Below are 21964 nucleotides of genomic sequence, written 5' to 3' on the forward strand. Positions count from 1 at the left end.
CTCCTCTGACCTTGAATAGAGGCTCCAGGTGGGGATTTCCTGGGTCTGATCTCTCTTCTAAAATATTTGCCGTTCAGGGAACATTTCCGTGGGAATGGGTGGCCCTCCAGATGGTCAGAGAGGAAACTGGGGATGGGATTCTGACTTTCAGGCCCTCCATCTGTCTGTGGGTAACAGACCCACTCTCCTGCAGCCTCCCCACCCAGGGCCTCCCTCCAGCCCGCCAGGCATCCCGTTCCCATGAACAGATGCCTTTTCCCAGCGGGCCAGCTGTCAAGCCCACGAGCTGGTGGAGCTTCAGGTCGCCACGTGACTCAGGCCAGATGGTGCCCGTCAACATCAGCTGCCACAGCGCCACAACGGGCCTCGGCCTCACATACGTCCGCGTGCGTCACAAGTGGGCACCCAGCATCTGTCCCCATCCTGCCACCCCATCAGCCCTCTGGGCTCCACACCCCACCCCAATGCCGTCAGCGCAGCACCCACCTGCGTCCCCAGACTTCCCCCAGAGGGAGGCCCTGCTGCGTTCCTGCTGAAACGATGAAGGCCCACGGAATGTTCCCAGCACCCGGCAGGCTGTGAGGGCTTAATAAAGGGTAATCATCATCACTGTACACCCCAGAGCTGTTTCTAAAATATCAGGGGGTGGGGCAGGCAGGAAGCTTTCGGGAACAGATTCAATAGGCACCCGCTGAAAGGAGAGACTCGCCTGGTTACAGCTGAGCTGAACAGCTTCCAGGAGGGCCTGGGAGAATTGGCCTCAGAGACAGGGCCCCCACGGGACTTCCCTGGTGGTCCAGCGGTTAGAACTCTGCGCTCCCAATGCAGGGGTCCCAGGTTCAATCCCTGGTCAGGGAACTAGATCCCACATGCCGCAACTAAAGAGGCGGCGCAGCCAAATAAATAAATATTTTTTAAAAAAGAGAGAGAGAGACAGGGCCCCCTGAAGGGGCCTCCAGGTTAGGCTGCAAGGCTGTACAGGTGGAGCACCCACCCGAACTCTCCCAGACAAGTGGAGGCCTGCTCCCAGAGAAGGGTCCTCAGGGGCCTGTCCAGGGCCAAGCAGGAGGGGACAAAGGCCAGACCCTGTGACAACTTCAAGTCCCCACTCCTATCTGGGACTCGGGTTTCCTCTGTTCCAGCATCACCGCAGCAGCTCTTCTAGCCCACAGGGCGGGCACGGCTCCTAGCTGTAGCTCAGATGGTCAGCTGGAGGCAGGAGGCAGCCGCAGGGTATGGGGAGCCGGGATTTGGACCCAAGCAGCCTGACTCTAGAGCTCAAGCCTTGACAGCTACCCGCTGCAGACAGCCTGGGCCCAGGCGAGGAAAGGGGGCCAGGCTGATGCTGGTCGGGGCCAGACTGGAAGCTCAAGTCTCAGAGGCGTGAGCGGACGGGCCCCTGAAAATGAAGCCACATCTCCAGCTCTCCACCTGACAGCACAAAGGAGAGTGATGTGGCAAAGGCCAGTCCCTCCCACGGGGTTTCAATAACACAAGTGGCCACAGGGTGAGACGTGCCCACCCCTCCTGCCCTGGTGACGCACAGAGGATTGCTTGGCACTGATCCGGCCGTGGTCGTGGGACCTGCCGGGGGTCAAGGTTGGAATGCAGGGCCCTCAGGCCACTGCAGGGAAGCGTGGTTGGGCTTGGTCAGAGGCTGGGCCGGAGGGGAGAGCAACAAGGCACATGCAGAGGGAGAAGGGGTGGCCTGGAGGTCAAAGCACAGGGGTCCCGGGGGCCGCAGCCACGGCATCCAGGCAAGGGGTCGGGGCCACAACAGGGTCTCAGCCGCTGGGCTGCACTGATGAAGGGAGGCTGGGTGACTGACATCCTGGCACAGCGCAGGTGGCACCTAGAACCCACATCTGGTGCCCCCACTGGCAGGCAGAGTTCATTCGTTCATGTATTCGTTCATTCATTCCATTATTTAATATTTACTGAGCACCTGCAAAGGTGTCAGGCACCACCCTGGGCTTTAGAAGTTCATTGTGAACAAGACAGACCCGTCTGTGCCCTTTTGGAGCCTCATAACGGAGGAGGGGGACAGAGAAGGGCTCCGTAATAAGGTCAGCGAGGCCCCTGAAACCTGCCCAACCTGCCTCCTCCACGGGGATGCCCGCTTCTCAGCCTCACTTGCTCCCACCCCCGTGGCAGAGCCTTGGGCTGGCCCCTCCACGGGGTGCTTGCCCCCAGCCTTGCCTCCTTTGGTGCCCACTACTGGCCACTCTGCCCATTTAAGTTGAGTTCCCTCACCGAGGGGTCCTGCCCTGAGTGACTCAGTGGGAAGAGCAAAGGTCAGGAAGCCCGGAATGACTTGGAGTCCACTCACGCCCCCACCAGGAGACTTCCTTACTGGCTGTGTGACCTGGGGCGAGTCGCTCTACCTCTCTGTGTCAGCCTCCTCACCTAGAGATGAGGAAATCTGTGTCCTGCACCAGGCAGGGGCTCTAGGACCACCTAGGTTTGACCTTGGTTCCTCCTGGACCCTCTTCCTGCCACCCCACGCCCTGGGTCACCTCATCTTCAAACGACCCCTTGGGCTGGAGCCCAGGACCCCAACAGGGAGGCCAGGATGGTCTGCCTGGGAGAGAAGCTGCAGGGGGAGAAGGCAGGGGCTAAGGGGAGCTCAGGGGTGGGGTCCACAGCTCCAGCTCAGGAAACATCCCGGGGTGGCCCCAGGTCACATGGCCTGGAAATTGGGTGCAGGACGATGGGGGAGGGCTGGGGAGAGAGGGTGTCATCTGGCGCCAGTGTCCCTGACACCATATCCCTCGTTGAGCCGGTAGAGGTAGGGTGAGCAGGAAACACGAGCTGCAGCAAGATACTGGTGGGGAAGGACATGGAGAGGTGAAACGGAGTGGGCTGCGGTGTGTTTGTGTGTGTGTGCTCACGTCTGTCCTGGAGGTCTCTATACATCTGTTTTTGTGTGTCTGCATGTCTGGGTCTATGAAGTGTCTGTAGGTCTGCCTGTGTGTGTTTATGGGTCTGCATGTACAAGCATCTTGGGTGTTTATGTGAAGGTGTGTGTTTGTGTACGTGTCTGTTTTGTGTTTCCATATGTTTCTATGTGTGATTGTGTTAGTGAATCTACGTGTAGTTGCCTGTTGGCGTTTATGCGTCTGTATGTGTTTGTGTGTGCATGTCTTCAGAGGTCTGTGTGCGTCTTGTGTTTGAGTGTGCTTTTGTGTGTGTGTGCCTGTGGGCAGGAGCCGCTGGTTGACCCCTCCCTCTCCCCCAACTTCACTATGGCCAGACCGCTATTATGTCCCAGCCCTGCTGGCAAGTCTCTGGTTTGGTGACTTACCCTTGATGTTGGGGGCTATGGACCAGCGGGCCGCACCCACAGTCTGTGGGGCTGTCGGTGGGTCCTGAGTCTGGCGGGGTTTGTAGTCGAGATACTCTGTGTCCCCTCCTCCCCTCCTCCAATGCTGGAGCCAGCTGGAGCCACCCACATCCCACATGGAGCCCCAGCCAGGCCCTGGACAGCCCCCAGGCCTGCTGCTCAAGACTGCTGGGTGCAGCCAGGCCCCAGGGCCAGCAGAGCTGTTCCACAGACTCCCACTAAGGGGTAGGGGTAGAGGTGGAGGGTGGGGACCAACTGCTGGACCACTGAGTCTGCCCTCCTGCATGCGGGGCTGGGCTGCAAGGTGCAGGGGACATCCCCGGCCGGGGGCGGCTGCTGCCTTTCTGTCCTGTGTGACTTCAAGCAGCTCACGCACCCTCCTCTCTGGGTCCAGGTTCTTCATTTATAAAATAAGGGGCTGGTGTTAGCAGGGCCACGGCGTACAATTGTATGGTTGTGTACTGCACAAAAGCACCTGGCAGAGGTGACGGAAGGCTCTGAGAGGCAGCCCAGATTCCGCCTTGCAGGCCGAGGGCCCCGGTCTCAGGCTGCAGCACCTGGAGAAAGAGAGGCTTTTTTCTTCCCGTAAGACTTTTGCTCTTTAGGTCCTGTGCTCACGTGGAGGCGTCTGCCTAGAGGGAGCCTTGTTATAATTCTCACAAAGGCACTGGGGCACCAGCCTTTGGGACCAGCCGCCACCCCTCCCAGTGTCGGTGTCTGGGGACTCCATCCACTGCGGACCCTCCTCCAACCATCTCTGGAGAGAGATCTCTGCGACTCTTCCTGCCCAGCTGTCCTCGCCTCTCCTTTATTTACGTGTATCTGAGTGTATGTACGTATGTGTATATGTATGTGTATGTGTGTGTGGGTGTATATGTATGTATGTATTTATTTAACTTCTTGGCTGCGTCGCGCAGCATGTGGGATCCTCGTTCCCCAACCAGGGATCAAACCGCGCCCCTCGCGTTGGAAGACGGGCAGCGTGGAGACCTAACCACCAGACGGCCAGGAGAGTCTTCCTCCCCTCTCCTTTAAACCCAGAAGGGCTCCCGGCTGTCCTGCTTTGATCCCCTGCCCCATGCTGTAGACCTACCTCCCGCCCACCTCCGCCTCCCCCCACTCTGGCCCTCCTGCCTCTCCCTGGGACTTCCTCCCTTCCACACTTGACGGACCGCTTAGCACAGGTCCTCGGAGACCCCTACATGGGAGAGGAAACTGAGTCTCAAGAGCGAAATGCCTTGTCCAGAGCGTGACGGTGAGTCCGACCAGGCCTCCCTGACTCCAAACCTGGCCCTGGCCCCTCCAGCCCTGCACCCACTCCCCACCCTCACCCCTCCTTTCCCAGCCCCCTCTGACCGCGCTGACACTGCACTGCTTCACTGCTCTTTATTTCATTAGGAAAGTAGCCGGGGAGTCCCCGGGGGAATGTGGGAATAGGGACAGTAGCCAGCTCCTGTCCCCTGGGGTCAGCAAACCTGTGCAGACAGAGATGAGGCCTGAGGGTCTCCGGTGGTCTGTGCACTCTCCCCACCCCGAGACGCCCCTGATCTCCCACCCCTCGCTCTGGGGCTGGGGTCCCTGGGCAGGGTTGGCCTGACCCCAGGGCTTAGGATGGGGGGCTGGTCCACGATGGCCACCCCTGCATGGGGAGCAGCTGTGGAGGGAGGTCCCCCAGGCCCTTACCCAGGCCTCAGGCTCAGAGGGGTGTGCCGTGAAGCTGCTGCTGTGGCTGCCGGGAAGTGTGGCTCGGTAGAAGGGGTCAGCCGAGACCAGGGTCCTGCAGGAAGGAGGGGATGCAGGGGAGGGAGGGGTAGAGGCAGCGAGCCCGGACCTTCTCTTTCCCCCCGACCTCCGCACGGGGCCAGTGCTCAGCCGGGACGGCCAAGCCACAGAGAGTCTTTGCCGGCCAGCTCTGGGCCATGATTGGTACAAATGGGATTTCTGAGGAATTGGATTGAGCAGAAAGGTGTCAGAGAGGCAGAGCCCCAGTCAGTCAGCTTTGTCCCCACACACGCCACCCCACAGCTGGCAGGGAGCAGGTCGGAGCTGGCCAAATGCCTGGAAACACGAGCGCCCCGGGGACTGGGGCAGTGGGGAGCAGCCGTGCAGAGGGAGGGGTCGCTGGGCAGAGGAGGGCAGCCGCCCCGCTGGGCAGGAGAGGCAACGAACAAACCAGAGAGAGGAAATGGGCCTCTCAGACGGACAGACAGACGAAGGAGGGAGGAGAGGCCGGGGAACGGCCTAGATGCAGCAAAGGACAGAGCAGCTGGGGGGCGTGCTGCCTGCCCACGTGGGGATGCAGGCGCCGCAGGCTCTCCGTGGGGTTGGGGGTGGCCTTCAGGCGGGTGACCGGCTGGTTGAGGGCGTAGCCTCCGGGCTTCTGGGGCTGGAAGCCACCTCGAGTCCAGCCTTCACGGTCTAGATCCTTGGGGATGTTCTCGAAGTGCCTACGACACAGAAGAGTAGCTGGCGGGAAGCTGGCCTCTGTCCCCGGCAGCCTCTCTGCTCTTTTCCAGCAGGAATCTCGGCTCCAGCGGAGCACAAACTGCTGCAGGTCCTCCAGCCTCCTTGCCTTTGCCCACGCTGTTCGCTCTGCCAGGAATTCCCGAAGGCCTTGTCCACTCACTCACCTCTTACCCTGCAAGCGTGCCCTCCCTCTGCCCCTGAGCTGGGCGCCCCCCTCGGTGCCGCCCCTGAGGCTGAGACAGCACTCTGGAGTGTAAAAGACTTTTAAGAGATGCCACGCCTCCCTCCCTGGCCTGTGAACGTCTCAGGGCGTTTGACTTTTTCTTCCATTTTGCCAATTTTCACCGAGCGCTGGGCCGGGTTCTGAAGGTGCCAAAATGAGCAAGATGTGGGCCCAGCCCTTGAGTTTACAAAGGGGGTGCAGAGAGATAGATAAATGAGAAAATCAGTGATTACAGCCCCTGGGGCTCTGGGCCCATGAGGAAGGAGCGGTGTGCCTGACACCTGCTGAGCGCTCAGAAAACCAGACAGGCAGGTGGGGGAAGGAGAGGTGGCTGGGCCTGAGGGTCTGCGGGAGCCTGGGGAGGGGCAGGAACACAGTTGTCCCCCAACACCCAGAGTGAGGCTCTGCCCCTCCCCCTTGCCCTCCACGGGAACTGGAGCAGCCACATGCATCACGGATCTGCTGTGAGGCTCAGGCACCACTTCCACCCTCTGGGCCTCAGCGTCCCCATTCAAAAGAGGGAGCATTGAGCTCCAAGGATGGGGGGCAGCAGGGAGAGCACCCTGGGAGATGGAGGAGCTGGCGGGGAGCAGTGTGGGCGCAGATGACACAGGCTGACACACAGATGACAAAGGCCAGGAGGGGAGGCTTTTGCCTAAGAATTACACCTCCATTATCCCACTTCTGTGATGCCCTCTCCACCCAGTCCTGGCCTGGGTAGCCTCCCCCATGACTCTAGGGCCACTTCTTCCTGGAAGCCTTCCCTGATGCCCAGGACACTCACTCCTTGCCCAGGGCTCACACAGCCCAGAGCTTACCTTTTGAGAGTGCATGGAGTCCACCTGCCATGGACTGGTTGTGGTGTCTTAGCTGATGCCCTGTTGCTCCACACAGACCCCATTGTACTCCCTTATTTCTCCCCTGTCCACCAATGGCCTGCACTGCATCTCTGGGAAAGCTGCCCTTGGGTGACTGGAGCAAGGAGGTACCTGGGATTTAATATCGCCCCTGGGGACAGCCCTTAACCAAAGATCAATGGGTGTGGGGTATGAATACCCCACCTCTCTCGTTCCTTGGCTGGGATCATTCTGAGTTGTGTGCTTTGCACTGTTTTCTAGCGTCTCCCCATGGGATACCTGGTTTAATAACACACTGTTGTTGGCTGCCATCCCTTCCCCACCCCATTACCCCCATCCCTGACCCCCTTGATAAAGGGTTCACACCCAACTCCTTGGCTTGGGGTCTGCTTCTGGGGGAACCCACATTAATCAAGTGTTGGCCTTCTTCACTCATTACTGTGAGCTCATTACTTTTCCCAGTCTCAGTCTCCCTGTCTGTAAAATGGGTCAGCTTCACAGCCCCAGATGTGGGTAGGGAAGAGGGGCTCACCCTTGGTTGTAGGTGGTCAGGTAGCAATTATCCAGGTCAGGGTCATAGGGGCTCCGGACATAGCTGGGGTTGTTAAGGCTGAACCCTGTGGGGTCCTGCACCAGAGAGATAGAGAGGGGACTTCTCAGGTCAGGAGGGAGTGGGGATTTGGGGTAGGGGCTGGGTACCCCAGGCCTTACCTTTATCCCCATGGTCTCCCGGCCAAGCAGGGCAACATTTGTCTGTTGCATCCTCTGCGGGGGCTGGAATTGCCAGTGGTTCATGCTGCTGGGTTCTGGGCCGGAAGGGGGCACCTGCAAGGGACAGAATCACAAGAAGGGTGGCCGGGTGGCCAGGGTGAAGCAGCAGGATGGAAGGAAGGCAGGCAGAGGCCCATGCAGCCTCAACCGCCCCAGCCCCAGGATGCATCCCCCTCCAGCCCCACTGAAGTCACGGCTTTGAACACACCCCTCACTTTCCAGCCCCTGGGCCTTTCCCCCTCCACCCAGGGGGCCTTCCTCTGCATCTCCAAATATCCTGATTCTTCCCATATTGCACTGCCCGGATCGAATGCCACAAGGTCCAAGAAACCTCCTTGTCTCCTCCCCTCTTAATGCTCCCTTCTCTGAAGGAGCCCCCCGAGGCCACTCACTCTGGGGTTCAGAGTCCTCTCATTCACTTGGCTGAAGCCGGTCTCCTGCTCGGAGCCTCTGGCCAGCACCAGCAGGAACTCATCCCCCTAAGGCAGCAAAGCAGCCCCTGGCACGTCTTCTGGCACCATCCCAATTGCCCCACAGGAGGACCTCAGGCTGTGGCACAGACATTCCCCTCCAACCCTGGCTCAGCTTACATGAGGATGGGTCATGGGGAGAAAGTCTGACTTGGTGACACTCCGGCCGGGGAGGAGGACCTGGAAAGAGGCCACAGAGGAGCATCAGGCTGCTCAGCTGCTCCTTTGTCCTGAGCACAGAGAAGGGCTCAGCACAAATGGGTATAGTTGGACTTACAAAGGAAAGGGGAGAGTTTGGGAAGAAGGGAGAGGAGGGCATGATGCTGAATGGGAACCAGCAGTCCAGGGTTCTTGTCTGAACTCTCAGTGACCTTGGCTATGCTGCTTTTCCTCTTTGGACCTCAGTCTTCTCATCCAGAAAATGGGGGAGTTGGACCAAAGTGGTGGTTTTCGCCCAAGCTCTTTCATCTTGTGTTTGGGCAAAGGCTTCCGCAGCTCATATATATACATTTTTAAAGCTAGAAACCCCCAGACTGGAGAGCTTCGATCACCTTGAAACTCTAGTGGGGCCCAACCTGACTTACCAGGTCCCCAGGGAGGACCTGGGAGGGCGGCTGGAAGATGATGGGGTTCTTGTTGGAAGCTTCGGTTAAGCCAGTCTCCTCCTTGGCCCCAGTTGATTTCTTCTGCAAGAGATCTGCAAAAGACAGCCCCTCTGTGCTGGCCTGGGACCAGCAGGCCCCACCAACGTGGCCACCAGTGGCTCAGTGTCCCAGAAGGTGGAGGGGGAGCTGGTTCCAAGGATCTGGAGGCTGGAGCCGCCAGGATCATGGGCAACAGGGAACTCCAGAGTCCAGGGCAGAGAGCAAGAGGGGAGAGCAAAAGGAAGGGCAAGCCTCAAACAGCCCTCCTGAGCAAGAGAGTTGTCCTTTGGAGATCAGCAGACCTAAAGCACAGAGGTCAGCACAGGGGAGATGGTTTCCCCAAGCTGCCGATATGTCCTTCTGTCTTCCGCTGGTGCCTTCTTAGCCCTGTGCCAGCTCTGGGGTCCCCGGGGGTCTCTCCCAAGGGTCGGGAATAGGGAGGTGTAGTGGGAGGCCTGAGCTTAGACTCACGCCTGCCTACCTGGCTGGTTTGAAGGCTCCTTGAGATACTTGGGATTATACTCGGAAGTCATGAAGCGGGGGCCCTGGAACACAAAGAGTGGAGCAATGGGGGACGCAAGGTAGACCAGGGCCCGAAGGCAGTGGGGGCAGTGCTGGCTCTCCGGTCCTCTGTGCTTTGAGTAGACCTGCATGCTCCCACACAAATCTCTCTCTGATCAGGCATCACAGCGCCAGAAATTCCACCAGGAGAGCACAGTTCCTCCATGACGATGAAAACTAAGTCACATCCCACACTGGACTCCAGTAATGAACAACGGGACCCAGAGCCCCTGCGACCCAGAGCAGGAGGAGCCCAAAGAGAGGAGAGAGGCTGATGGAAGGAAATGGGTGCTCACAGTGCACTGGGCCCCTGGATGGGATCAGGAGAGAAGGGAGCTCAGCTATTAAACCCCAAGATACATGTAAGGAAGCCCGTGAGGGCCACTTTGCTGCTGCCTTGGAAATACCAAATATCAAACCCTTGGCTCGCGCTAGTCTTTTTTTTTTTTTTTTTGCAGTACACGGGCCTCTCACTGTTGTGGCCTCTCCCGTTGCAGAGCACAGGCTCCGGACGCACAGGCCCAGCAGCCATGGCTCACGGGCCCAGCCGCTCCGCGGCATGTGGGATCCTCCCGGACCGGGGCACGATCCCGTGTCCCCTGCATCGGCAGGCGGACTCTCAACCACTGCGCCACCAGGGAAGCTCCCCGCCCCAGTCTTTTTGAGTGTGTGTGCCCTGATTCCACACTGAGCTGGCTGCTTGGGTGAGTCAGCACAGAACCTGTCTCAAGGAAGCGGGAGGAGGTGGGTCTGGCCCCTCTGCCCGGCCCAAGGCCCTCATCGGGGCCACCCACTCACGTGTCGGGCATCCTCCCACTCCAGCGAGCCCTTGTTCTGCTGATGGTGGAGCAAGGGCACTCCCTTGGGCTCCAGCCCCTTGATGGCCTGGGGCCCATAGTCCTGGGTGTCAAAATGGACCTTCCTGACCTGCGAGGACAGAGCAGCCAATTACCCTCCAGGTGAGGGGATGGCAATCACTTCTTGACTCTGATTCTGCCCTTGACCCCTACAGAGTATCTGCACAGCAGCTTGAGGGGTCCCTTTATGATGAAGCTGGGCCATATCCCTCCCCTGCTCAAAGCCCTGCAGTATTCCCATTGCACTCTGGGTAGGATCCCATGTCCTGACAGTGGCCCACAAGGACCTAAGCTCCTCACTCCGCTCCAGCCACCTGCCTCCTTGCTGTCCCTCCTCCCATCAGGTGCTCCCACCTCAGGGCCTTTGCACTTGCTGTCTGCATTGCCGGGAATGCTCTTCCCTTACTTTGCTGCATCCGGAGGAATACTGACATCCCTCAAGTTTTTGTCTAATGTCTCCATAGTAAGCTCTTTTCTGACCCTCCTGGCTTGCAGGTCCAATTCCTTCACTTCTGCTTCAGTCCTTGCCTCTTCCCTGTTATATTTTTTCCCAGCACTTATCACCTTCAGAAATCGAAGAGGTGTTTAGAACATATTGGTTGCCTGAATGAATGAATGACAGAATCCATTCTGGTGGTGGTGATGATGATAAGGATGATGGTCATACAATGATAGAAATGAAGAAGATGGGGATGATAATGACAAAAGTGAAAGTGACAACAGCAGTGGGGATGGTGATGTGGGCATGGAGATGTGGATGGGATGGGGGAGGTCATGGGGAAGGGGATGGGGTTGGGGTGGGGAGGGAACAGGACTGGAGGTGGGGATGGTAGAGATGATGATGGTGACAAGAATGGGGATGGAAATGGAGGGGGAGGGGATGGGGGGATGGGGGTGAGGTCAAAGGTGATAAAGGTGAGGGGACCCCAGCCCACACTGTGGCTCCTCCATGTCCAGTCATCTCAGCCTTGACCAACTCTTGGCAGTGCAGCCCCACCCTCTGGAGGGATCCCCACCCTGTCCACCCTCTAGCCGTTCCTCTGCCCCAGGTTAGGGTCCCCCTCCATCCTGGTCCTGGCCCAGCACTGACCTCCCTGGTGGGGGTGGCTGCCCGGGCCTTCTCCCAAGAGGAGCCAGGGTGGGTCTGGTGCATGTTCCAGGGCAGTGGGTATTTGCCATCAGGCACCTCCAGGGGATGGGAGCTCTGACTGGTCACGGTCTGGAAGTTGTTGCAGACTTGTTCCCTGAGTGGGGGCAGGAGCGGGAGCTATTACCACCAGGGCCAACTCCCCTTGTCCCCTGGAGGCTTCCACCTCCCTCAGACCTCCCACAGCAGCCTCGGGAGTCTGCTTGCCTTTGGGGCCCAGGCTGAGGACCAGGCCCTGAGTCCCCCAGGACCCCGGACCCCATGCGCGGAGCTTGGAGTTGGTCTGATGAGGTCCGATGGCCCTGAGGGCTAAGGCCCGGGAGGGCAGGGGGTGAGGAGGGGTTGGACCGACTGTACCCCATGGCCGGGTTGTCCAGGGCATTGAGATTGGGTTGGCATGAGACCACAGGCCGGTAATTTGATTTGTAGCCTGTGCCTTGGTGACTGCCCATGCGGGGCTTGAAATCCTCCCGACCTGCCAGAGGGGAAGCAGGCAGAGAGGACTCAGGGTCAGCAGAGCGGCAGAGCAGTGACCAGTGCTTCCCAGGCAGGACCAGCATCCCCCCGCACCAGGGGTCTAGGAGGGCGTCCCCACTCCTGCCCCGTGCCCTGGGCGTGGCTCCTATACAAAGGAGCCCTCACCGTAGGCTGTGCAGTAGCTGGTGGCATAGAACTTCAGGGGGTCTGTGCAGCCCCCCGAACTCATCTTCACAGAGGGGGAGACAACCCCCAGGGGGAGTTTCCCCATCATGATGCTGTGGGGCAGGGCCCCCGGGGGACCTAGGAAGGAAGCACAAGAAGCCCCATAGGTCTGGCAGCCCAAGGGCCCCGAGCCTGCCCCAGGCCCAGGCTGTGGAGACCACAGAGGAGGTGATGGAAGCCCACACAGCGGCCTTTCCCCCAGGTCTGTGCCTTTCCACCGACACCCACACCCCAAACTGAAGAAAGGACTAGTAATCATCAACACCTGTGTACCCTGTGTCTCATCTCACCTTCCTCACACCTTATCACCAACCCCTTCCCCCATTTTACAGCTGGGAAACTGAGGTTCCAAGTGGTGAAGGATTAGCTCGTAATAGGTAGTAGAACCGGGATTCAGACCCAGGGTATCCGACTCCTCAGCTCCTGATCTTTACCCCCATGTGCCCTCTTCTGGGAACTGAATAGCCAGACAATCGCCCACCCTGAGAACTCTTGGCCACCCCAGCTGGGAAGCTCACTCCCAGCCCCAGGCTCCTTGTCTCTCCCTAGGGTCCCTCGGCCTTGCCCACCTCCCACTAGAAGTTGGCTCAGCTCTCATGGGGCCCAACCACCCAGCTGGCCCCACCCTTACCTGCCCTCTGCAGGGGCTCTGAGGTAGGGCAAGAGGCTGCAGGAGGCAGGCGCTTCTCCACAGAAGCCTGAGCCCTCGGGCAAGTGGCCAGGCCAGAAGAAACAGTGTGTTGCCTAGCAACAGGTGCCTAGCAACAGTGTCCCCATGTCTTGGAAGCCCTTCTGAAGCTAGGGCCCACTGAGGGGCTGACCTGGCCAGGAGGGGAGGCCAGGAGCTGCCCAGGCAAGCTACTGCCTCCATGGCTCCAGCCCCTATTGTGGTGTCCCTCACCAGAGCCGGGCAGAATTGCTGTCTGAGTGACATGAAATAAAAGATAATCCTGAACAATCACTCCAATTTATTGAGTACCCACTTCTCATCAGACACTTTACATCTTTTATCTCCAGTCTTCTGAACAGCTCTTCCAGGTAGCTATTATTATCCCTCTTTTCACACAGGGAAAAGGAGGGTTAGACAAGCAAAGTGACTTGGCTGGCCAGAGATCTCACAATCAGAAAATAGCAAAGTTGAGATTCAAATGTGGGTGGGTCCAGATCCCACTCTTAAGCCTCGGGGTAAATTAATGTTGCCTATGTTCTGCTAAAGCCAAGTCTGTACCAAGCTCTTTTACACACATTACCTTGCATAATCCCCCAAACCACCCTGTGAACTGGCTACTGTTATTCTAGGTCCAATAAACCACAGCAGTGAAGAGTGTGGTTCAAACCTGATCTGTCGCCTTTGATGAGATATTTATCTTCTGAATGCCCCCATTTCCTCATCTTCATCGAGGGTTGTCTCTGGACCTGTCTCCTAGGGCTGTTGGAAGATTTGATGAAAGAGTGGATTCAGCACCTGGCAGGTGGTTGATGCTCGGTTTTTAAAAGCTCTTCTTAGCTTTATTTTGCAATGGGAAAGGTGGGGCCCAGGCCTCACAGCTAGCGGAGGAAGTCTGGATTAAACGGGCGTGAGCCAGATCCACAGGCCATGCTCCTTCTGTGAGGGCTCATTTGCCTCACATCGACTCTAAGGCTTGTGAATGTCTAACAGTTGGATCTCTGGGGACTGAGCGGTTGTGTGTGTGTGTGGGGGGGGGGCGAGTGTCCTGATTTGCAGCATTTGTCGATTTCTATGGTGTAAACACGCCCATCACGGTTGCTTTCAAACTACCAACGCAATGTTACTGAAAAGGGAATTGGGTAGACAAGGTCAGCAGCCCACCACAATTATAGTACCTCCACCATAGGGATACAGTAGTTGGAAGTAATCCCAAGAGCATAAATGACAGGAAAATATGGGAATGTAATGAGGAGGTGATGACTTTGAAGTATTTATTAGCTTCTTTTTTTATTTTTTATTTTTTTAGCTTCTTTTTAAATATAATTTAGTAATATGTAAGTTTATATCACTGAAGTTTTAACAACGGCTGCGTTCAACAATCAGCTGGCAGATTTCCTGGAAGTTTCACCGTCAGCTCTCAGGAGCTAAATGAGCCGGCTCCAGTGCTCCAGTGCGCCCCTGCTCTTAGGGGAGAATGAGGTGTGAACGAAGGGGAGGCCGAGGGAAAGGGGGCTGCCCTCCCCCAGGAGACGCCCTTGCCGCACTCACCTGGAGGTGACCGGCCTGCTGGTGAGGGAGCTTGTGTCTGCCCCTGACCCCCACAGAGAGGCCCTGGACTCAGAGGTGACCAGGACCCAGCAGAGGTGTGGCAGGCACCCACCCTCCAGAGGAATGAATCTGTTCGGGGGTCAGAAGCTGCAGGGACAGAATTGAAGAGACACAGCCCGGCCCTCCAGCCAAGAGCTCCAAGTGTAATGACGGAGGTTCCCATGAGCTCCACTCAAGAAACACAAGATAGGGAAGAATAGGTGGGGCTCACCCAGGGCGGAGGGAGAGAGAGGCTCTCCTTGAAGTGTCTGCATCACAGGGAAGGGTTACAAGCAAGGACTCAGACTCTGAAGCCAGATGGCACGGCCCTGGCTCTGACACTTAATAACTAAAAGACTTGGTGCTTAAAGCAGAAACTAAGAATAATAATAAAAAAAAAATACCTGGAAAAAAGTAAAAATAAATAAATAATAAAAGACTTGGTGCATGTTACATGCACCTCGGTTTCCCCCTTCTGGAAAGTGGGGGTGATAGCTGTAGCTGGCACACTGAGCTGGCACACTGAGGTGGTAAGTGCCATCTAAGAATTAGGGAAAGGTCTTGGCAAAGGATTGGGCTCAAGGGTTAACAACAGGAATTCCACATGGCCCTGCCCTCAGGAAGCCCACAGTCTACAGGGGTCTCGGTCACTGCCAATGTGATGTAGCCAGCGAGAGCTCAATTCAGGACCCTGAGAGGACTGAGATCAGAACTCGATTATGCCGCTCGCTGGCTGTGCAACTCCCGGCTTCCGGGATTCACCTCCAACCCTGATGTTGCAGGGTTGCTGGTGGATTTGAAGTACACTTTGCACCGTGTCTAGCAGGCAGTAGGCCTGCACCAGGCGAAGATGAGGGAGGGCACTCCACGTGGAAGGCCCGGCGAGAACAAAGGTGAGACTACTTGGTCCCTTGCGGCTGAAGCACAGGGTGAAGGGGGGGTGCTAGCTCAGCTCGGGGAGGCAGCTTCGAGGGAGGCTGTGGCCAGGCTTTCCTTTTCGCAGTTGATGAGGGGCAAACGGGGTTGTGAAAGGCTTGAAACTGTCCCATAACGTTGTGACGGGAGCTCTTGAGTTGCTGGGGACCCCTGGGTCGGGGCCCACGAAAGACGGGGAGGAATTCTGGGAGGCGGCGGTGATCCTCCTGGTGGCCTGTGGTTTTTTGCTGTGTGGCGACACCCAGCGGCCATCACTCAGAACTGCAGGTGATAGGCTGGTGCTGCCCGCATAAAGCTGGGGGGCTCCTGGAGGGGCGCGAGGAGAAGGCGGAGCTACTAGATCGCCCGGCCACCGGCCACCCGGTTCTCCAGAACAGAGGGGCCCGGCCTGGGCAAGGAGTGTTCGGGAGGCCAAGGGCCCGGAGCTCACAAAAATCAGGAGCCTAGAGGCTGCTCACCTGGTGCTGGTCCCAGTGCTAACTCCATCGCTGTGTGACTTTTGGACCTCGCACCTCTGGGCCTCAGCTTCTCTAACTCCCCATTCCCCCCTGCCCCCAGCCCTTGGCAACCCACAGGTGACTTTCTATCTCTATGAATTTGACTGCTCTAGGCACCTCATATAAGAGGAATCGTACAATATTTGTCCTTTTGTGTCTGGTTTATTTCACTGAGCATAATGTCCTTAAGGTTCATCCATACTGTAGCAGGTGTCAGAATTTCCTTCTTTTTTTAAAGCTGAATAATAGTCCATTATATGTATATACCACACGTTGTTTATCTTCTCATCTGTAGATGAGACAACTCATTGAGTTGTGTCTATCTTTTTGGTTATTGTGAATAATACTGCTAACATGGGTGTATAAGTCTCTTGTTGAGTCCCTGCTTTCAGTTTCTGAGGGGTGCACACCCAGAAGTGGAATTGCTAGAACTTACTACACTCATACTTCTGAAGTCCGTGTGCTGGAGGCTGGGGGAGGCACAAAGGGTCATGTTTCCGGGCTTCAGGTGGGCCCTGAGGCAAGGGGATTGCTGGGGGAGGAGAATGGAACCAGGCGTTGCCCCCAGGAAAGGCCTGGTCTGAGTCTATTTAGGTGAAAGAGGAAGAGGCAGGGATGCCAATGTCTTGGGGGAGCCGAGGTCACATCTCTACTCCTTTCTGAGCCGCTTCTGGAACTTGAGTGTGAGGTCTGCCTCTGGCCCAAATAGTGCTGTGTGACTTTCCTTAATTAACCACACTCTCTGGTCCTGCTGCCTGTGAAAGAGGGAACTAGGCCAGAACTGGAGGTTTGGCTTGTTTGTTTTTAGTTTGAGATGTGTTGTTTATTTGGCCTCAAGGTCTTGGAACTCTTTCTTCGGACAGATATTAACAGGATGACTGGCTCTGTGTCTCCCTCACCCCCCTCATCTGTGAGACTGCAGGACCCCAGCCCACCCTCCTTCCAGGCCCCTCCCCTTGTCACAGGAGAGTGTGGAGGGGAGTCTGCCTCACCCGAGCCCACACTCAGCCTCACCCTCTGGGGCCGGCTGGACCAGCACTGGCAGTATCGCCCAGCCCAGACCCCGAGGTGTGTCTATGGGGGGCACAGCGTTTGAGGAGCAGGGCTCATCAAACCCTGCATTCTGCCCACAGGAACACTGTTTCTGAACCCAGATTCTTCTAAGCCCACCTGACAATCCTCATCCAGGCCAGGTGCCCCCACTCTGTGATCCAGGATGGAGCAACTGGAAACTGGAACATGGCATCAAGGGGGTCATGACAGGAAGGGCTGGTTGGAGCAACGCCAAGCCCATGGGCCCCTCTTGTCCGTGGCATGGGGGTGGCAGGGTGGCCTGGATTCACACAGCCACCTCTTGGTTCAGCCCTGGGTGGTGGCGCTGCCCCGCTGAGGTTCTGAGGCTGAGGTGACTGATTTGGGAGAAGTGGATCCGGAGGCTCCTGGGTCTGAACGGCGTGGTGTTAGGATAGGACCCCTGGCTTTGGGGCCTCACCGACCTGCGTTTAGATCCTGGCTCCATCTAGGACAATGTCCCAGGTCTTGCTTTCCTCCCTGTGACAGCAGGATGCTGCCTGCTCCCTGGGCTTTTGTGAGAATGAAATGAGAACTGTAAGAAAGGGGCTCAGTGTGACACCTGCACAGTGGGACCGGTGAGTGATGGGGGCTGTGATTATTAGGGGTGTAAACACTGGGTCCAGGGAGCAGGCCAGCAGCCAGGCCACGATGACTTCAGTTTTCACTATCGATTTTGCCCATTTCCAGCATCTCTGCACCGTGACTCGGGCCTCTAGGACGGCTGCTGCCTTAATGAGGCAGAAGAGGTGCCCGGGACTGGGGTCCTAAAATTCCCACCTTTAAAACATGCCCTGGAGGCTCTGCTCACTGATCTGTTGCCCCCAGGGACTGAAATAGCCCGAGTCTAACAGCCTAAGTCCAATCCCTCTCCGTCTCTTGTCTTTCCTAAAAGGAAATGATTCCCTTGCTGGTTTGAGCGCTCTCTCCCCCCACCTCCCACCAAGCTAGCATAACTTCCTGTAGTTCATTTCCACTCCCATCTGTAGATGTTTCCTGGAAGAACTCTGCTGAGCATATTTGATGGCTGTTCTGTTTCTGCCTGTTCTGTTCTTTTACTGTCTCCTCTGGGTGAACTGCTTGATCTCGCACAAGGTTTAAAAATTCATGACTCCCGGGGAAGATGGAATGAGATGGAGCAGAAAATAAGAACACAATCTCAGTTTTCCAATGGGATAGAGATATTCTTGTCAGTGAACAGCAAGAAACCGAGGACAGGGGTCAAGAGGGTGGCTTCTGGATGCACAGAGATCTGGGTTTGACTCTCCAGCCCTGTTTTTCTGGGATCTGTGCTCTGGGACTCAACTCCTCTAAGCCTGTTTTCTTACCTATATGATGAGGTCACGGTAGAACTCACACAGGCTGAGGACTCCGGAAAGAAAATATTTAAGTGCTTAGCACATAGCCTGGCATAGAGAAGGCACTCAATAAGTGCTTATGATTATTTTACATTTCCCAGCCTCCCTTGCAGTTAGATAAGGACCATGTGGCCAGTTCTGGCCAACGTGCTGCATGAGGAATTGAGGAATGCCACTCTCAGTCTGAGGCAGTTATCAGTGGCCGTGAGTTTTCTACTCTCTGTGGGTGGAGACAGGAATGTCAGGATGGAAGAACCAACAGATGGAAGCAGCCTGGATCACTGAGTCACCTCCTGGAGTTCAGCTGCCCCAGAGAGCGGGCTTTCCCTCAGTAGACGGGGATGTGATAGAGAGAGAAACCTTGCAGCTTCAGGCCCTGGAGGTCTGGGATTTTGTTTGCTACTGCAGCATAAGCAAAGAACTGAAGATCTGAGGACTTTGGGGGCAGAAGTTTAGATGTGATTCTGTGTATTAGTCAGGGTTCTCCAGGGAAACAGAGCCAATAGGATGTACAAGTGTTCCTAAGTGTGTATATATAGTGGAATCTTATTCAGCCATAAAAAGAAGGAAGTCCTGCCATTTGCAAGGACATGGGGGGACACTGAGGGCATGATGCTAAGCGAAATAAGGCAGACAGAGAAAGGCAAATACTGTGTGGTCTCACTTATATGCAATCTAAGAAAAACAAACTCAAGAATTCCCTGGCGGTCCAGTGGTTAGGACTCCAAGTTTTCACTGCCAAGGGCCCGGGTTCGATCCCTGGTCAGGGAACTAGGATCCCACATGCCACACAGCGCAGCCCAAAAAAAAAAAAAAAGAGAGAGAGAGAGAAAGAAAGAAAAGAAAAGAAAAACAAACTCGTAGAAAGAGAGAGTAAATGTGTGGTTTCCAGAGGCAGGGCGTGGGGGCTGGGGGTGGGGAGGAAGTGAGTGAAGATGGTCCAAGGGCACAAACTTCCAGTTATAAGATGAGTAACAGGGCTTCCCTGGTGGCACAGTGGTTGAGAATCCATCTGCCAGTGCAGGGGACACAAGTTCGAGCCCTGGTCCGGGAAGATCCCACATGCTGCGGAGCAACTAAGCCCATGCGTCACAACTACTGAGCCTGAGCTCTAGAGCCTGTGAGCCACAGCTACTGAGCCCGAGTGCCACAACTACTGAAGCCCGTGTGCCTAGAGCCCGTGCTCTGCAACAAGAGAAGCCACCCCAACGAGAAGCCTGGGCAACGCAACGAAGAGTAGCCCCCACTCGCCGCAACTAGAGGAAGCCCAAGCACATCAACGAAGACCCAACGCAGCCATAAAATAAATAAAATAAATTAAAAAAAATTTTTTTTTAATTAAAAAGAAGATGAATAGCTTCTGGGGATCTAATGTACAGCATGATGACTACAGTTAACAGTACTGTTTTGTGCACTTGAAAGTGACTGAGAAAATAGATCTTAAAAGTTCTCACCATGTACACACAAAAGGTAACAATGTAAGATGATGGATATATTAACTAACCTTATCGTGGTACTCATTTTACAATATATGCATATATCAAATCATGATTTTGTACCCTTTATTTTGATTTATTTATTTATTTTAAAAATGTATTTAAAAATTTTTTTTTAATTTTTGGCTGCGTTGGGTCTTTGTTGCTGTGCATGGGCTTTCTCTGGTTGCAGCGAGCGGGGGCTACTCTTTGTTGTGGTGCGAGGGCTTCTCATTCCAGTGGGCTTTTCTTGTTGCGGAGCATGGGCTTTAGGCGTGTGAGCTTCAGTAGCTGTGGCAGGCAGGCTCAGTAGTTGTGGCACGCGAGCTCTAGAGCACAGGCTCAGTAGTTGTGGTGCACGGGCTTAGTTGCTCCGCGGCATGTGGGATCTTCCTGGGCCAGGGCTCAAACCCATGTCCCCTGCCCTGGCAGGCAGATTCTTAACCACTGCACCACCAGGGAAGCCCCATGATGTTGTACACTTTAAACTTACACATGTTCTATGTCAATTATATCTCAGTAAAGCTAGAAAAAGAAAAACAATAAAATTTAAAAATTAAAATCTAACAAAAAAAAGCCAGTGACTATTTAAGACTTGACACTTCTATGGGCAGGAAGTGGGCTGAGAAATCTGTACAACCCTCAAAGAGGGCAGAGCCCACAACCCCTGCTTCAGATGCAATAAGGGAGGATAATGGGAAAGGAGAAGTCTCCAACGATTGCAAGCCAAGCGCCCCAGAAAGCCGGTGAAGGGAGTTCCTGGTAGGAGAGCAGCCACGGGGTCTCCCCTGCCCTGGAGGAGGGACTTGCATGGTGTCTGCCCAGCAGGCTTCCAGACCATGGCTACTGGTGCCTTCCATTCTCCCCTCACCATCGGCATCTTTACTGTGGTTATCCTGCCCCTGCTCTGTGTTTGTATACTGAGCATGTGGGGAGAGGAGATAACTTGTCTTTTAAATTCATACGTCTCTGGATCAAGAGAGGCCACATCTAGACCCATAAAGAGACCTCAGGGCGTCCAAGGGACCCTGGGCTGGAGGCAGGGGCTGGGTTTTTCTTCTTGGAAAGGGGGTGTTCCTGTGTGTTGTGTGTAGAAAAAAGAGTGAATCAAATGCAGTATTTGGAGCTCAGAAGGGCACACTGGGATAGAGACTTCTAGAGCTCAGCCAGGTCTGATTCTCTTCTCTTCCCAGCTCCCTGGGAGAACGACCCTTCCCAGGCTCCTTGCAGACAGCAGGGCCACGTGACGAGCTCCGGCCCACGGGCTGTGAGAAGTGACATGTGTCGCTTCCGGATTGAGAGGTTGGGGGTCCTCGCCACTCTCTCGACCTCTTCGGTGGCAGCTGTGGAGACCACACTCTGAGATGGCAGAGCCTGGATGGCTGGGTCACCACGTGAAGGAGCTGTGCTGAAGAGATGCCCAGTTCAAATTGGACTTGGCACAAGTGAGGAGTAAACCTTGCTTTGTTAAGCCACTGAGATTTGGGGGGTTTATTTCCTATCATAGTCTAGCCTAACCTGACAAGTACACCTTTCTATTAGAAAGATTGTAGCTAGAGCGTGCATAGGAGGGAGAGGAAATGCCTGGAGAGTGTGGTAAGTTTAGGACATTAAGGGAACCTCATAAAATACTCAAACATTCTCCATTAACTTGCTGGGTCTCCTGAACAAGCTCCATTGGCCACACACTTGAATAGTCTGGCATCCAGTAGAGACAGCTCCACAAAGAGCCTCCACCTTCATTTATCCAATCAATTAGTCACTCGGTGAGCATTTAATGAGCACCAATGATGTGCCAGGCATTGTGCTAAAAAAGGGGGGGATAGAATGGAGTGTAATACATGGTCCCTTCCTCCAGGGAATTTGTAGCAGGCGAGGGTTAACATAAACAATAAACAATCTCTCCATGCCCCCCAGGGGCCATGGAGGGTAACAGTATGAGGAGGTTGACCTGGCTGGGTTCTCATCCCAGTTGATTCCATGTAATTCCATGTAATGTGCTTGCTTAGAACACTGCCTGCCTGGCGGGTGGCAAATGCTACACACACACGCACACACACACTCATGCACTTGTCCCAGGCCTGGCTGACTCCAAAGCCTGCAAGCTAACCCACCCTAACTTATAATTTTTTTTTCTTTTGGCCATGCCACATGGCTTGTGGGATCTTAGTTCCCCAACCAGGAACTGAACCTGGGCCACAGCAGTGAAAGCACTGAGTCCTAACCACTGGACCGCCAGGGAATTCCCAAGCATTATAATTTTAAAACGTTATTGTATTATATGATTTCAGAAAGAAGCCCAAAGTTTTTAGCACGGCATAGAAAATCT

General features: G+C 55.5%; 1 protein-coding gene across 1 annotated transcript; it reads right to left on the minus strand.

Moving 5' to 3' along the window:
- Window positions 1–1278: 1278 nt before the first annotated feature.
- SAXO4 (stabilizer of axonemal microtubules 4) lies at window positions 1279–12090 on the minus strand (the record flags this gene model as incomplete). Its single annotated transcript, XM_082629328.1, has 14 exons — window positions 1279–1360; window positions 2517–2593; window positions 5027–5120; window positions 5626–5790; window positions 7422–7516; window positions 7601–7714; window positions 8053–8139; window positions 8251–8310; window positions 8715–8827; window positions 9256–9319; window positions 10134–10262; window positions 11283–11436; window positions 11697–11814; window positions 11982–12090. 14 exons carry the CDS (start codon window positions 12088–12090, stop codon window positions 1279–1281), a joined length of 1461 nt encoding a protein of 486 aa, XP_082485454.1.
- Between the last annotated feature and the right edge of the window lie 9874 nt (window positions 12091–21964).

The sequence above is a fragment of the Mesoplodon mirus genome (genome assembly GCF_964341445.2).
Source record: "Mesoplodon mirus genome assembly, chromosome: 7".
NCBI classification, from domain to species: Eukaryota; Metazoa; Chordata; class Mammalia; order Artiodactyla; family Ziphiidae; genus Mesoplodon; species Mesoplodon mirus.